Source organism: Megalops cyprinoides, chromosome 1 (genome assembly GCF_013368585.1).
Source record: "Megalops cyprinoides isolate fMegCyp1 chromosome 1, fMegCyp1.pri, whole genome shotgun sequence".
Taxonomy (NCBI): domain Eukaryota; kingdom Metazoa; phylum Chordata; class Actinopteri; order Elopiformes; family Megalopidae; genus Megalops; species Megalops cyprinoides.
Genome location: NC_050583.1, coordinates 12,325,916 through 12,343,185, shown reverse-complemented (window position 1 = coordinate 12,343,185; position 17,270 = coordinate 12,325,916). Strand labels below are relative to the sequence as shown.

General features: G+C 43.0%; 1 protein-coding gene and 1 non-coding gene across 4 annotated transcripts; both read left to right on the top strand.

The window, feature by feature from the left end:
* The first annotated feature begins 1,678 nt into the window (after nucleotides 1–1,678).
* On the top strand, nucleotides 1,679–1,750 carry trnat-cgu. The gene has a single exon. It is a non-coding gene; the product is annotated as a tRNA-Thr (tRNA).
* An 8,737-nt stretch (nucleotides 1,751–10,487) lies between these two features.
* On the top strand, nucleotides 10,488–16,041 carry ccdc130 (coiled-coil domain containing 130). 3 transcript variants are annotated; one of them, XM_036542752.1, is made up of 10 exons: nucleotides 10,488–10,534; nucleotides 11,295–11,355; nucleotides 11,716–11,769; nucleotides 12,069–12,151; nucleotides 12,356–12,411; nucleotides 12,912–12,972; nucleotides 13,598–13,740; nucleotides 14,229–14,401; nucleotides 14,806–14,944; nucleotides 15,121–16,041. In XM_036542752.1, exons 2-10 carry the CDS (start codon nucleotides 11,353–11,355, stop codon nucleotides 15,657–15,659), a joined length of 1,251 nt encoding a protein of 416 aa, XP_036398645.1. In that variant the 5' UTR covers nucleotides 10,488–10,534; nucleotides 11,295–11,352; the 3' UTR covers nucleotides 15,660–16,041. The 3 variants fall into 3 exon arrangements, with proteins under 3 accessions (XP_036398645.1, XP_036398654.1, XP_036398662.1); XM_036542761.1 differs by having other exon boundaries at nucleotides 10,502–10,543; XM_036542769.1 differs by lacking the exon at nucleotides 10,488–10,534 and adding an exon at nucleotides 10,552–10,644.
* Nucleotides 16,042–17,270: the final 1,229 nt, after the last annotated feature.

Genomic DNA, 17,270 nt, shown 5'->3' with positions numbered 1-17,270 from the left:
AACCCTCTTTGCTCTATCCTGCCCCCATTTACCTTGCCCTCCTCTACAATATCTGTTGTATCCTACCTGCTTGTGCCCTGCTCTGCACTCTATCCTATCCACTCATGCCCTGCCTTCTCTAGCTAACCCACTCATAACCTGCCCTCTCTAGCCAAACCACTCATACCCTGCCTATTCCATCCTACTAACTGATGCCATGTCTGCTCTGCCCTGTGAACTTTGTGCTGTGTGAGAGTCAGGCTCACATGGAGCACAGACAATACCTCAGAAACCAGAAATATATACAAAATCAGACAAATAAACAAAAAAAAATGTCATATAAGGCTACTTTTGTGCTGCAAGGTGACAGTGGTTATAATAGGACAAGGTGTAACAGTGACTGTGTTTTAGTGTTGCAGTAGTTGAGATACCATAGATTTAATTTTGGGGCAACTGTTATTGTGTTTTTTTATATTGTAACAGTCTTATGAACAAAAATGCTTGTTTATAAATAAATCACATCATGACAATTTCAATGCCTTTATTCAGCCCATTCACATAATAGCAGTGCTTATGCATTTTGAAGCAAGGGTCTTTATCACAGCACAAGCACACCAAAGAATACCTTCTCTCCAATAATTTATTGTAACTGTTCAATCCTGTATCTGTTTATTATTCACAAGTGCCATAATGAAAGCTATGATGACTACTATTATGAAAGTTGGTTTACTATGTGCATTGAAGTTCATTGGAGTGCATTGGAGTTGCTGATAATTTTGTGCTTTTGGCCAATGGGGAAATGTACCTCTGTTTAACTTACCGTAATATAAGATATTCTTTCTTTTTTTTTGTCTTGGGGGATGAAACACAGTTTTGTGTCTTTCCCAATCATAAATCTTGCAAGGAAGTGAGTGGCGGATGACGTTGTTGCTGAAATGTAAGGCATGTTTGAATCGTTTCAGAGCTGTGCCAAACTCCGTCTGACATTCAATTCTGGTGAGTGTGGCTGGGATTCCTATTTGATGAACCATCTTCTGCGCATGTTTACAATGATTACAAACATGGTCTGACTCCTTGCTTTGAGCATGTGACCTCAGTCTGCACAGTAAGTATATTTAAGAAGTACAGTCATGGAATTTCTTGAATTCCTTTTTCAAATACAATTGAATATTAAATGTTTTTGAAGTAGTAACAGAGAAATGTCTCACACTTTCACACTTTTTTTTACAGCTATGGGTACACACAAAGCATTTGATTGAACCTTTTGGAAACCATAAACTGTGGGTGGTCAAACAATAAAGTCTTTTTTCAAATGTGTGATTTTTGGACTAATGGGACAGTGAATCTGGGGACTGGGGACCTTGTGAAACTTTGTAGAGGAGGAACCACTGGAGGGGTAGGAGGGCAGGTTAGAAACCAGACTAGGATAGATGAGAAGCTGTAAGTGTGGGTATTTTGGCTGAGGGCCTCCTAAGCCAGAAGTAATGCTTTGAGGCAGATATGGGCAGCTGTTCAGCCATGACTGGAAAGCAAGTTTTTGAAGTTTTATTCACCCATCATTAATATGATGTGTAACCTTAGTGACACAGACGTATTGGACTTGTAATATTATAAGTATGAGGATGTTCATCATATTCCTGTCCTCTGTTAGATTTCACAACTGTCTGCAAGGCATGAAAAACCTCTGACTCAGGAGTCAGGCGCGGTGGCCAAGTGGTAAGGCGTCGGTCTCGTAAACCGAAGATCATGGGTTCAAACCCCATCCGTGCCTTAAATGCTAATAGACTTCCCAATATTTTGGGTTTAAGTGTACCATAGTGGTAAGGTCCAGGGCTTGTATCCACAAGGTTTGATTCCCTGCTGAGATACTGCTGCTGTACCCTTGGGCAAGGTACTTAACCCACAGTTGCCTCAGTAAATATCCAGCTGTATAAATAACATGTAAACATTGTAACATGTGTATGTCGCTTTGGGAGTGCCTGTGAAATGACTGTAATGTAAGGTAGTTATGGAAGAGGTTTTGACAGAAGGAAAGACATGAGGACATGCATAACACACTGAGATGCACATATGTGTATTGTAGCATTTTTAGTTAGTGTTACAACATGCATCAGTTTTGTGCAAAATAAATGTTCCCTGACTGCAATCACCAGTCCCAGGCTCTTTTCTTCCATGTCCCAGCTGAAACGAAGCCAGGAGGCTGCGCACACTACAGTACATACACACATACGTGAAACCACGCAACAATATCATTGACAGCCATTCATGCTGCGGGTGGGAATAAATAAATAGCCTGGAAATGGCCACCGGTTGCGTGGGACAGTGTAAACTCACAGGGTCAGTGTGGTTAGTGACAAAGCCAGGGCCAGATGGGATTCCCTTGGATGAAGGTAACTGGTGTTACAGGTGATATTTCTGGTGCCCCCTGAATGAGGAGGATTTCGGAGGTGTCCCAAAATGCTGTCCCTACTGAACTTGACTTCCTGTGTTTGCAGACCAAAGCGGGGTTGATCTTGTGGTTGGATGGAGGGGGGGGTCATTCTAAGCTGCTAGCTTCCTACTGTGTTGTGCTTGACATGGGGAACAAATGAAATGCACCAAACCGGGTGATTACACAGAAGGGAAAGATTGTGATGGTGATGGCGGGGACGGCGTAGCAGACACCGCTGAACATAATGGACTATGACATAGATTACTCATACTTGCATTTACATGCATTTACACTTCTGATACAAGCATATTTCATTGTGCTTTCAAAAATGTCACATTTCCATCTCCATGCTGAGAACAGCACAAACATCTTTGTTCCAGGTCAGTTTACTGTATGTTTAGAGTCAAATATAACCAAAACTTAAAGAGAGGGAAGGTATAAAAATGTGTGTGTGTGTGTACACGTGCATTAGTCAGGACACGTTGTCTATGCCTATCAGCAGGAATGGTATGTGATTCAGTGTGTGTTTTGTATGACTGTGATGAAGGGAGCCAGGTTGAATCTGTGCGCACTCCGCAGCTCCAGGTGAGATGGCGAGTGAGACAGCAGGAGACTCGGTCTGTTCGGAATAGCCATTCATCTCCCAGTAATCCTTTCAGAGAGGGAGAGCGTGAGAGGGCAGAAGCCTGGACACATTCCTTCCACTGCCCTCAGGAATGGGGGGGGGGGGGGGGGTACAAGACTACAGTGAGTGTGAAGCAATCACTTTGGCATCTCCTTATGAAGGTTCTCTGGAATTCGGAGTGCTCTCATTGGCAGAGGAATGGGAGGAATTTCTTACCTGATACAATTAAAAACACATGCGTAATGACAGGGACGCATGTGAAGATACAGTAAGTGCATGCTAAACATCCATGACACACATATAAACTGCATATAAAATCAGTAGTGAAGATCTTCACGTTTTTGATTGCAGTTTATCCCAGCAGGTGCTTTCAGACCAGTGTGTTAGCTGCTGACTTGTGATCTGCCTCCAGCTCCCCCATCAGCAAGGAGAAGTGTGAAGCTCTGCTGGCTGTATCTGCATGGGCAGGACTACAGGTGAGCATGAGGATACGTTACACCTGGCTCTCAGCCTCTCTCCCAATACGCTTACACTGCATGCTCCCAACCCCTATTGTCGGTTCCCATATATACAGTATGTTGATATGTCTGCCTCTGCTTTAATGGATGACTCCTATTCCCACCATCCCCCAGTTGCATGGCTCTTATCTTCGCTGTGTCTCATTTCCCTGCCCTCATTCCCATCCGTTCCCTCTGTAACACACCACCACGTATACATCCCTGCGTGGCCGACCTCAGCCCAGAGGAGCCAGCATCAGATTTATGCTGAGAGCATTGCATCATGCTCATGTTATGTACAGGGGTGACATTCTGCAAAATCAGACCACAGTAATATATTACCAGCCATTGACAGCACAAGACTTATGGAGTGTTACAGCCTCCTCCAATCTCAGTATATGAAATAATGAAGCATATTAGTATATTAGCATCAGTATATTAAATAAGAAATCACTACACACTAGGACTATATTTTGCATACATATTTTACAGCGCAGTTTTACAGTCTAATGTTCTAACATTTAATTTGTTTATGCATTTATTAAAGCATTCTTTTTCCATTTTGGATGTTATCTTTCACTTGACACATAGTATATCATTTTTTTAAAAAACCTCTGTCTTAATGGCTATGCTTTCTGAGTATATGTAAAACCACTTTCCTGTAATACCTGGCTCCTTTTCATGTGTGTATTTTTAACTGCCAGAGAGGTCTGGGAGGACAGAAGATGGAAGATAGAGACGGCAGACGAAAATAGAGCAATGTATATTTATAAAGTGTGTGTATGACAGGAGCTATTTTGAACATACACTAGACTGTTAGTATTTCTCCTCAAAGACAGGAGGCTCAGCATTGGCAGGCGTCCTGTGAAAGCCCTAATCCAGCCAGCATGCCAAGAAACTTCACCTCTCTCCTGTGAAGGGGCAGGGGACATACACACACATACACACACACGTCAAATACAGGCAACAGACACACTCACTCATTTTCGCTGTTAACATTCACACACAGTAATTACATGCAGACACATATGTACACACCACAGAGTCATCATTCATGCTTACAATACAAGTAACTGCCAAAATGAAACAACAGCACAAAGTGTCTTAATAGGGCATTGGGCCACCATCAGCCATCAGAACAGCTTGCCTTTGCGTAGATTCTACAAGTGTCTGGAACTCCATTGGAGGGATGCAAGACCATTCTTCCAAGTGAAATTCCATAATTTGGTGTGATGTTGATGGTGGTGGAAAACGCTGTCTCAAGCACCACTCTAAAATCTCCTATTCGTGTTCAAGTGGGCTGAGATCTGGTGACCCATACGGTCATGGCATATGCTTTACACTGTTTTCATGCTCATCAAAAAGCAGTGACCACTCGTGCCCCATGGATGGGGGGCATTGTCATCCTGGAAGAGACCACTCCCATCACAATAGAAATGCTTCAATATAGATAGGACGAAGGTGCTATTTACCAGCAATAGCCAGTGTTCTCTAATTGTTACATACAGTGTGTGTATTAGTTAACCCAGGGCTATCTGATTCTAGGGCTATCCAATTCACCAAAGGTTTAAAAAACCAAATAGGATGTTGGGACATAAACCTAAAAATAATGAAAACTAAACATTGGAAGAGTGGTTCAGGAATTGGGCTTATAACCTAAAGATTGCAGGTTCATTTCTCAAGTGGAAACAACCTTGCTTAACCTTTATTGCTTCTCTAAGTAGTCCAGCTGCGTGAATAGTAATGTAAGAAATATACACTGAAGTTTCCCCAGTTACAGGTGTCTGCTAAACAAATATGTAATGTTGACACTTAATCTCTTTAGTTTCAGCAGAAGGAAACCCAGTGGGATTAGAGGTTTTAACAGGATTAATAAAGTGCATTACAGAAGACATCTCAATCCTAGTTCTGTCAGCAGAACAGGTCGACATAGATGAAGTCCGCATGCAATTAAAGGTAAATTTTACATAGACACTTGGAAGTATTCTTCACTTCACTTCATCAGTGCTAGACACACTCTAGACAACACAGGCACAATGAAGAGCCTAGATGGGCTGGATTGCCTGTGCTTGTCATTCGTATGCCTCTTAGGTCTGTTCAGATTTTCTAGTCAGCAGGGACACTGTAGTCAGGCAGTGAAGATTCAGTCATAAGGAGACGCAGCATCAAGAGGTGATTCAACGTGTATGAGTGTGAGCGTTAGTAGGTGTCCAGGAGAGTAGGGCTGGGCAGCCATGAAGAATGGACAGTGGGACCTGCAATTGATGTAAGTCGCTCTGGATAAGAGCGTCTGCTAAATGTCAATAATGTAATGTAATAATAATGTAATGTAATCTAATATTGAGTGATGCTCCTGTGATCAAGTAACCACAAAGAGCAGGATGAGAGGGGAGTCAACTTTCAGTCTTGACCAGGGAGAACAGTAATGGCAACAATGTGGTCATAGAGTGTGGCTTCTACAAAATCCCTACCAGAATTTACATTTATTCATTTAGCAGACACTTTTATCCAAAGCAACTTACATAGGTTACAGTTCTTTACAATGTTGTCCATTTATACAGCTGGATATTTACTGAGGCAATTGTGGGTTAAGTACCTTGCCCAAGGGTACAGCAGTAGTGTCCCAGCGGGGATCGAACCGGCAACCTTTCGGTCACAAGTCCTGCTTCTTAACCACTATGCTACACTGCCTCCCATTTTGAATTATTTGAATTATTGCCTCCCAGAATTTGAATTATTTCTTCAAACTTGAGGATGGGGTTGAACGGACGAAGAATTGCACGTTCAGTGTGGTCGTGTGTGCGTGGGCATGTGCACACGCAAGCTGTGAGCGCCCGCATCTGCCAGTGGTGGAGAGAAAGAGGGATGGGTGCAGTGGTGAGAGAGACACACCTGCGTCTCCTGGACAGTGAGGGTGTTCACCTAAACAGGAGCGTAACCTGAATGTGCCTGTGTCTCTGTCTCTCCGCGATGGAACGATGTGTGAGCCAGCGATGCCTTTATGGCTCTGGCCAGGGGCCACCTGAGGCTGGCTGCGCATTCCACCGGGAGCTGGTCTTTGGGCCAGCCCATATAGGGCTCGTCTGGCCGGGCCAGGAATGCGTGGAGCGGAGCGTTTGTAATGGGAAGCATTCTGCGGGAATTAGCGGCGGAATCCTAAGCTTGCTCGCGCCGCCCCTGTTTACGCCGTAAATCTGGGCCCGCCACCTGCTGATGCGCCCCCCTCCTCGGCGCATCACACCCCATCGCTCTCTGCCGCTGCCTGTCCCTCTCTCCCCTCGCTGTCCGCCCGAGCAGCCGCTCCCTCTTTATCTCGCTCCCTCTCTCTCAACTCAGTGTCTCTATCCCTTTGTTGGTGTCTCTATCCCTTTGGTGTGTCATTGTCTACATCCACCCCGTCTGCGCGTCACTGTGCCCCCACCATCCCCACTCGACGCCACCTGCATTGCTTTGGATCAGGGGCACTTTTGCTCCTCTGTACCTCTCCATGTCTTGGAGCGGAGATGGCCACCTGCTCTCCTCTCTTCATGAAGGAGTCAGTGATAAGTTCTGGATGGAAGGACATTTTCAAACTCCATGTAATGATGTACCAAACACGCAAGATCTCACAGCAAGTGCACAGCTCTCACTACGGTCCCTGTTTCTTCCTCCACTCCACCTATTCCTCTCCCGTTTGGGTGACCTCCTGGGAATATCCATGTGAGCATCAAGGGCTCTGTCCAAATTTCGAGTGCAGGCACTTACAATGCAGGAGATCTGTGGGAATTGCGATACAAGAGAGGAATACCACTGAAGAACAGGCCGAATGTACATTCATTTGATCTCACACGCATCTTCCTGTGTTCACAAATTTTGATCAGTCTTGTCTCTTGTCCATTACTGTCCGTAAGCACATCCTTTTAAAGAGATGGTGATGTCATGGGACGATTTTGCCATGAGAACGAATTTTACCTGGTCTCACTTGGCACCCTGCTACACTCCCATGCTTCTCAGTGACATCTGACATTAAATTGAGGTGCATAGGAGGGCTGACCCGGGGCTGAAATGTCTGACAGGTGACCCTGGTGGTCTTATTTCAGTAGAGGCCAGCATCTCCTACATGAGAATGGTTATCTTTACTAATGGCAAAACCATCATGTGAATGCAGCTTTTGCTGTGCGGTGGGTATTTGGCCTCAGTTAGGCCCAGTCTGAGCCAAGAGGTGAGCAGTTTTGCCCAGACACTCCTCTCACGGCTCAATGCCTTTGACATGCCCTCCTCATGCCCATAAAATATACCATATTAATCTCACACATTTCAACTTTATTAATGTTAATCCTAACTTAATTTAAAGATACTGTGGTATTACTGCCATATCATACCCTTGGACTTTGTGATTATCATTTTAAATCCATGAAAAACAATTTAGCCAATTTCACTTAACCTTTTTTATATACACACATCCATCAGTCAACTGTCATGTTCACAAAGTAAAGACACACCTTTACAAAAACTACAAATCCCATGCTGACATATCAGATCAAACCACCTGCTCTTCCACTAAATCCAAGAGCAAATGACAAAACATTTAACATACTGCCACACTGCACACAGGGAGCCTTAAGGAGCAGATTAAACCATTATACCATCTCTCTTAAAAGAGTATGAACTGTTTAAAAATGGCGAGTCAGAAAAAGTAACACTGAAGGTAATGTACGTTGTGTGATAAAGAGTTTGTGCCAGCACACTTGTGGCCATTTTGATTACTTGTACATTTATGTCAAGAGAATGGGTTGTGTGAATATGCTGTGATGGTGTTAAGTGGAGAAAATGCATCTTGGATAGACTTACACATAGGGATAGCACTGAACATAATGCGAACAATATGTGTGTGTGTGTGTGTGTGAGAGAGAAACACTGGGAGCTGTTCAGTCTTTACCGCACATCGCTGAACCACCCGCGACACCTTCCCAGTGATGTCATTACAGACAGAGTTCTGACATCACCCCAGGGTCAAATGGGTGAATTCCTGAGAGTACAAGCTGTCTTGAAGGAGATTTTAGTGATTTAAGTCAACTTAGCTCTGTATGTTCACACATCTTATGGCATGTGTTTACATAGATAATAAGTGCCCCTCTCACCTTCATGACTGCATTTTTAGTTAGCTATGTAAAAAAAAAAATCATCAGCCATACTACTGATCATTCAAGTTTTGTTCCCATAGGCAAGGGGACATTTTACATATTTACTGATGGTGAATTTTGGGTCAGTTCAGCATTTAATCTACACGGAATGGCTTATTCAAAAGGAATGGATTAAAAATTCATTGGTGTCTTATTTAGTTGCTGGGATATACTGGAAACAGCTGCATTGAATTTCCTTCTGCTGTGAGGTTAGCTGTGACATTCAAAATTACAGTGACTGAAACTGCAGTGAGTTGCTGAAAGAATTCATTGGGAGTTGGGGAGGTGTGCACCAGATCAAATGAAACAATAAGAATTATGGCCCAAGGGGTAAAGCTATCATTGTGGTTAAGGGGCATCTCTGAAATTGTCTTGTCTGCCACTTAACTACAGCTACATACAATATTCCATGCAATGCTTTCAAGCAGTCTTCCACAGACCCCCCTCTCAAGGCAGTGGCCTACTTGATCTTTCTTGGTGTAAACTGTATTACTGTTAATGCTGCAGCATCTTTTTGCACATTCTCTTTTTGACAGCAGAAATGAAAATTGAATTTTGAGCGTATTCATGGTAATAATGAAATGAAATACATTATCATAAAAGAGTCTATATTCATAGATACTGCCCTGTTTATTGCACTGTGGATTACGCAATGAAAACTCTCTACACTAGCCTTTGAAATGTAGAGCATTATGGACATACTGTATACTTTGGAAACAAATATTTTATGGTCAAAAGTGTAGTGTGCTGCACTTTCCCCAAAGAAGAAGAGGAGATCTGCATAGTATTTCTTGTGGACAGGATACAAGTATGTCGGCACACATCTGCAAGGTATTACAATACCATCCATCTACTTAATCTCTGTCCTCCCTGTAGCTATAATCTATTTTATTTAGTTAAGCAGTATTTGCAAAGAAAAGAAGAACGATCAGATCTGCAAGTTCTGGAATGACACGCGGAATACAAAAAAATGTGTAAGAGGGCATTTAACTCAATGTGCCACTGGCAAAAAGCAGACATGATAACAAGGCAGAAAATTCACAGATTCCATGGGTTTCAGTGTTCAGTGTTCAGATTCCAGTGTTCTTACCATTCAGATTGAAAAGTGGCGTATTTAACAACGATAAAGATATTTTTCTCTCCTGACAGGCACTCAATACAACAAATACCGCAGAAAATAATCTTTAGCCTACACTTATTCAGGAATAGTTCAGTCGGTTCTAATATTTCAGTGCACTTTTCTGTCTTTTCATTGGCAGTGTTATAAAAAAGTGTTGATATAGTACACTGTATGACAGGCAATCACTATTTAAACTTATTTTAGAAAGAGTATGAGAACAAGAAGCAAGTGTCTTGTTTTGTGTTATTGTTGCCGATGAGATAGGAAATTGTGTGGACGCCACCAGCACTATGCAAACAAATGTACTGAACTGGAGGGAAATCCTTTTTCAAAACTCATTCTGTCCTTTACTAAAGGTGCCATTAGCTTCTGCCTTGTCAGTGTAAGTTTCCTGTGCGTGGCATACATGATGTTATTCTCTTACCGTCTTCTGACTGAAAATAGGTACCTTTGAGCGGTTATCTAAATGGCAAGATTAACCTTATATTATACATATTTTCTTTTAAAAACAAAATTCCTCATTCCTTATTCCAGAAGCAGGAGATTACGTTGTTGCAAAATTTTCATGTATGCAACAATTTGTCTTCACTTGACCTTTTTAATTCCTTGAGTCACGTGTTATGTCCGACTTCACATAAACTTGACGTTATACACAACAGGAAGTGACGAAATACTCAATAAACAAGAGTGGCTTTTACTTCGGGAGCAGTGTTCCACTTCGTATGTAATGTAATCTAGTGTTTCTGTGTTTCGAACAGTTTGATTTTCAAATGAATACCAACATTTAGCTGCATTTTTATTGTGGAATAGACAGATTGGGAAGTCAGCTAGTAAGCAGTGTTTTTTTTAGACAAACACGCCAGGCGAGAGCACACATCATACTTAACTTGCTGCTTAGCTGATTTAGTAACGACGAGGTTACGTAGCTTGCTAACGCTATGTGTTATGGTAGCTGTTCACAGCTACAGTTAGTTAGGTAGCTGGCTGCATTAGTTGCGAATAGAGTCGGCGGATTATCTGTCTGACTCACTCGATAACAGTCTAAATTGCTATATCAGTCTTTGGAGCGAAATGGCTAATGGGTCTAACCACGGGCAGCACCCACCTTTCACTACAATCCTGAGACTGACATTGGCAACTGGGAATCCAAGGGAATTCAGCTAATTGTGCTAACGAAATAGCTAATGGGTCTAACCACGACAGCTTTACAGCTGACAGTTTGCTAGAAAGACGTTTGATGTTGGTGAATTAGCTAGCTCTTGCTAGCTTCGTAAATGATGCTGTTTGTATTAGCTAATGTCGTGTCCGATGTACCTTGCTAGAATGAATGCAGTTGTTATAAAGTTTATATTAATGTGTCTTCCTAGCTGTTTAGTGGTGTATATATGCGAAACGGACATACTTATTTTTCCAGTTTAAACGGGTACCTATGGATTAGAACAGACCTTATAGATGTGCTCAAATCTCTTCTGCACACCAGGTAAAAGAAGTCCACTTCCTGCCCAGCGGTCAGCGAGTGAAGATTCCCAGCCGACAGGATGGTCAGAATCCATTCAGCTGTTTTTTTCCCCCCTATTAGAATGTCTCAGGTTGAGAGCAACACGTCATCAGTGCCCAGATGCTAGTTCTCAGTGTCATTTTATGGGAATTAGTACCGCCGCATATGGAATAAGATGCCATGCCAGAACCCTTGGCTATAGTTGATATCTTCAGTAGAAACATCCTACATCATTCAGTGACCAGGAATTGCATATTCAAATATGATGTAACAATAGAATAGAATGTAAAAATAGCTATAAGCGTAAGTTATAGGTGTATGGTAGGGAGCAGTTGGCTGTAATGATTTATGTTTTTAATTACATGTTCATTTTGTCCTGATGATATCCTCATTGTGTTTTCAGGGTGAAAGAAAAGGAGTTAACAAGTACTACCCCCCAGACTTTGACCCGGCCAAGGTGAGTGTGACCAATTCGTGAGGGAATGAATGAACAAATAAATACCTGTGATGAACAGGGAACTGATGAGATGATGAGTGTGAGAATGTGAATGAATTAATTAGGAGACTGAGTGCAGGAATGAAGGAGATAGGCAGAGGGTTGTGTTTTCACAGGGCAAGAGCAGTAGTTTGTAAGCTTGTTCGTGGTGATTTGAGAGTGCTTTTGTCTGTCTGATATTTGTGTCTGCCTCTGTCCTTGTCCACATGACAACATTGTGTAACTTCTGTGTGTATAACTATATGCTTCTCTGTCTGCAGCATGGCTCTCTCAATGGCTACCACAAGACTCACCCTTTGCGGGAGAGGGCCAGGAAACTGTCCCAGGGCATCCTCGTCATCCGGTTAGAAACACGCTCCACAAAGCACAACAAAAAAACGCTTCCAGTTCAGATTTTTCCACTGAATTGTCAACTGTAGAAGGGCCACTCTTCATAATGATGGCTTGTTTCTATGAAGGGAAATGTACACTGCTTTTTCACAGTGTAATGCACATTGGCAGTGTTTGATAGTGCTTGACTGGGGGTATTTGTGGTCTCTGTTTTCAGATTTGAGATGCCCTACAATATATGGTGCGATGGCTGTAAGAACCATATCGGCATGGGTATGTGCCTCCTTCCCTCTGCCTCTCATGTCTGTCTGAGTCTATGTTTGTCTGAGTTTTGGCATTTTTCATAATTCAGTTGCCATTTGGCCTTGCATTTTTTTCTGAGCAATGTTTGTACGAAGAAGAGCTGATTCCACACATTAAAGGTGGAAGTAATTGGATGATATAGGCTAGTGCACATATACAGTATGTCTTATAGTTAAAACGTTATCCACCTTGTCATTGCTCCACTAGAGGGCAGCACCTGCCTTTCACTACAATCCTGAGATTGACATCGGTAACTGGGAATCCAAGGGAATTCAGCTAATTGTGCTAACTAGCTAGTGATCTAGCTTGTCTTACATTTCCACAAAGGACAATTCAGAGTGATTACAAAGTTGTATAATGCAGAACAATCTTGATTATAATTTTGATAGATTTAAGCAAAGATAAATGGACATATTTACTTACAATTTGCATATGTCCCTCCATATTATGTATGTACTGTTGTGTTACAGGGGTCCGATATAATGCAGAAAAGAAGAAAGTGGGGAATTACTACACTACACCGATATACAGGTGAGTGGAAACTCAAAGACAAACTTGAAAACTGTTTCATCCACACAAAGGTTCCTAAATCTCCAGCTTCTTTATTCTCATTGGTATTAACATGTCTAACAGCAAGGGTTGTTTTATTGCAGTCTCTGCATTTTCATTGGATGCATTTTTGATTGATCCACCATTTAATCCATCTACCTTTGTGCAGCAACAGTATCAGATTGGTGATTGTACATACTTTGTAATGATGTAATAATGTGATCTAACTATGATGTGCAGTGTGCTTCAAGCTGAAATGGCGTTTTCTCTGATCAAACCACAAGGAACACCTTTAGCAGTACTTGCTGAGATGATGTCAGAAACAATAACGTGCTTATCTACACTGAGAAAGAACTGAATATAACAAAATACAGATTTTAAGTACAGGAGTAATATGAAAAGAAAAGTATTTTAATTGTGCTCCTGAGAGGACCATGTTGAATATTAGAAATTGTTACGTCATTAGAAAGTGTACGCCTTTTTATCCATATATACTGTATCTGTGCAGTGTGTAAGCTCGTTCCATAGGTTCAGTGTATGCGTGGAGTGTCTGCAAGGATTCATTACATACACGCAGTGAGTGATCTCTCTCTTCTGCCTTCCTCAGGTTCAGGATGAAGTGCCACCTGTGTGTGAACTACATTGAGATGCAGACCGACCCAGCCACCTGCGATTATGTCATTGTGAGTGGAGCCCGCCGTAAGGAGGAACGTTGGGACATGGCCGACAACGAGCAGATTCTCACCACAGGTACAGCTCACAATGTTTGGCACCCCCCCCCTCCCAGTCTCTGTCTCTCTCTCTTGGTCTCAGTCTCTCTGTCTCTCCCAGCCTCTGTTTTTCTCTCCCTGTCTGTCTTTCTCTCTTAGGACATGTACCTCATGCAGTCCCAGCTGTTTTACTGCTAGTTCCACTGACACTCTGAAAAAAGACACGTGAAATTCATTTGTTTGCATGTTTTGTTGCCAGTTAAAAACTATCAAAACCTAGCATTTTTTTAAAAACAGTATTTTCTCTAAGTGAAAAGTAATAGAAACACAGCTGGAAAACAATTTAAAAATATTTTATTTACATGAGAAGGTAATGAATAAGAGTACTATCAAAATAAGTTTAATAAAGAGACCCTGAAATAAAGTCACGGCTCCCTCTCCATCTGAGATTTGCTCCTGATGAACATCTCTCGCTCTGTGTCTTGACTGACACCTCACTCTCGCTGTCTTTGCCGGTCTGTCTGTCAGAACACAGCGAGAAGGAGAAGCTGGAGACTGATGCTATGTACAAGCTGGACCATGGGGGCCAGGACAAGGAGAAGCTACGTGCTGCCATTCCCTCCCTCTCTGAGTTGCAGGAGCATCAGTCCAGTTGGAAGGATGACTTCCTACTAAACAGTTCCCTTCGCAGGAAGTTCAGGGTGTGTTACTTTTCACGTCAGCTAATCGGAGCACAAAGCTGGACAGTGTAGTAACAATGTCACCATTACATCCCATCGCACAGAGAAGAATTATCTGAGAGTAACTGGAGGAGGCATGTATTTGTGCTGGAGAGGTTATAGAGTCAAGACCCTTAGTTTCCTTAAGTGTGGACTAACTACACATTGTCTGATTGACTCGCAGATGAATGGTAGACTAAATCACTGCGCATATGATTGATTGTTGCATGACAGATAACCAATCCACTGCGATCAATGCTGTTGTAGTATGTGTTTTGAAAACCAATTTCAGGAAGAAAGAATGCATTCACTCGCTGAATGTGTGTGTGTGTGTGTGTGCCTGTGTGTCTATGTGTGTATGTACTTTGTACTGACCTGTCTCACAGGTGGAGAAGAAGGTGATGGCAGAGGAAGAGGAAAAAGACAACGCTGTGCGGAAGAGGACAGGTCTGTCCATCCCACTGCTGCCGGAGAAAGAGGAGGACAAGAGACTTGCAGCTCTGCTGACCTTCCAGAGTGCTGACTGTGAGTTCATCGTACAGACACACACACACGCACACACTCATATGATATACCCATGTCTTTCACATACACATACACACAATGTAACCCATGTGATGTGCTCATCTCTCCGTCTCCCTCTCCCGTCTGCCTGTGCTCTGTTCCCCTCTGTGTGTGGCTCTTGGCTGGTGCCTCTCTAGCTTACGAGGACAGGAAGCAGAGCAAGAGAAAGGAGATATCGTCACGCTCGTGGTTCTCTTCTCCCACGGGGACACAGTCCGGGGCTGCAGGCAGCCTCTTGCAGAAGCTGGTGCTGACTGGGAAAGGGACACCCCAGAGAGCCCCGGGCCCCCTCAGTCTCATCCGCAAGAAGAGCGACGCCGACAGGCCTGCAGTCGCCGCCACGCTGGCCCGCAGGAAGTCTGACCCCGGGGCCGTCAGCACCGCTGCTGCCACACAAGGAAAGGCCGAGTGTGGGACCTTAGAGAGAGACGAGCCCAACCCTGAGACCGGGGGGACTGATTCTGCTGTAACACAGCCCAGTCGGAAAGATCAGGAGGCAGCAGCAAACGAAGCTGGCACAGAAGCCAACGTCCACACCACAGACATTGTTAAAGGAGATGGATGCCCTGAAACATCAGGGGCTTCTGGGATAGAGGAGGACTGCGAAACTCGCCCAAATACTCTGAGATCTCTAGTCGCAGACTACAGTGATTCAGACTCTGACCCAGGACCTTGAGGCAGCTGGAGTTGCCAGATGGGAAATTTGTACACTAGACTTTGGGGTCTGACAAGTGGAATTAAACTTGCTTTTTGCAGAGATTAAATGTACAAAAACTGCAGTGTTGTGGACACTGTAATAATTAACCCTTTAGCAAATTGTACTTAAGACTAATTTAATGTGAAGTCAATATGCCAAACCAAGACCCATACAAACTTTCTTTGAAATTTGTCATCAAGCTCGCAGTTGTGTGCCTGAGAAATTGTGGTAGTGTTCATATCTGTGCATGTCAAAGTTTGCTTTTAAGACACTGTGATGTTTGATGTATCAGACATTTCTGGATGGCTTTGATGCCAGTGTAAAATATTTTTAACGTAGTCTATGTATGGAGTTTTTCTTTGTCATTTGGATCTGCAGAGAGAAAGGTCCATGCTGTCTGGCAGGCTAAGATAAAACAGGCTGATACACACAAACACACCCACACCCACATACTTGTCTTTTCAGGTATCACACTGGAGCCTGCTTTGGGGATTGCTACTCTGTCATTGTCCCATGCTCCACTGCACTGAACAGCATGTCAGAGATGATTGGGTTAAGCATGATAAATGTGTATTAGGATCATCCCTTCCTGCTTGTTTACCAAGTTGTCTCTCTGACTCCAGAGTGCATTAGGTTGCTATAGTTTCTGTAGGGACTTAGGAACTTTTTAACCAAATTTTCAATATACCAGTTAATGTGGTCAATACAATGACAGACCTACTTGCCCCATATACCTACCAAGTAAGTACAGTTGTTGCCCAATAGTACAGGACCTTGTGATTTTAAGCCAAATTAATTCGAACCAGTAAGTATAATACCCACATTTTTATACTCATCATCTCTATGAAGCTGTGTATGAATACTTTTGGTAAGATGCTGAGGTTCCAATGTCTGTCCAGTGGTAAATGACTATACAGCACCCTCCAGCGGACTTTTTTTCCAGTCTCATTCATAGTATTCAGTGGACAATTGTAAGCAATCGAGTGGTCATGCTCTGTGTTTTTGCTGTTGTCTTTAAAATTTGGCTCCCCCCCACATCACTACTATTTGTGAGAACCATATTTGTTTCAACACACCAACCCCAATCTGGACAACACAAGGAAGACTAAATGGGTAAAACTGAAAAAATGATTCCTTGACCCAAAAAGGTGATCAGAATATGCTTGAAATTATTGGGAATACAAGTGCTACCTGTTGCTCTGTCATCATGTAATGTATCAATGATGCACTTCTAGACAGTTGAGAGTTGAAAGCAGGGTATTTCTTTGTGTCTCTGAGCCTGGGAATAGACGGTGAAGTAGCTTTAAGTGCAGGTGCCTATGTGGTTCATGAATGCAGGACTGATGTAAACCTTAGTGCTTATCGCACAGTGTCTCAATGGCGAGACTTCTCTCTGAAGGACTGACACCACAGGGACGACATTTGAAGTGGATACACTCTTTCCCGGTGTAAGTTCTGTTGCTGCCTCAACAAGAGTGGGGAGCTGCAAAGCCTTCTTTTTACCGTGGCAAACTCCTCATTAAGGCACAGGACACCCTCTCAGTCAAAGCAGGGTGTTGACTGCATGAGGTCACTCGGAAAGTCTCTCCA

Excerpts from the sequence above, each read along its gene's own strand:
- ccdc130 (XM_036542752.1), top strand. Across the intron at positions 12,973-13,597 it reads TACACTACACCGATATACAG|GTTCAGGATGAAGTGCCACC; the intron begins GTGAGTGGAAAC and ends TGCCTTCCTCAG. Across the intron at positions 14,402-14,805 it reads CCCTTCGCAGGAAGTTCAGG|GTGGAGAAGAAGGTGATGGC; the intron begins GTGTGTTACTTT and ends CCTGTCTCACAG.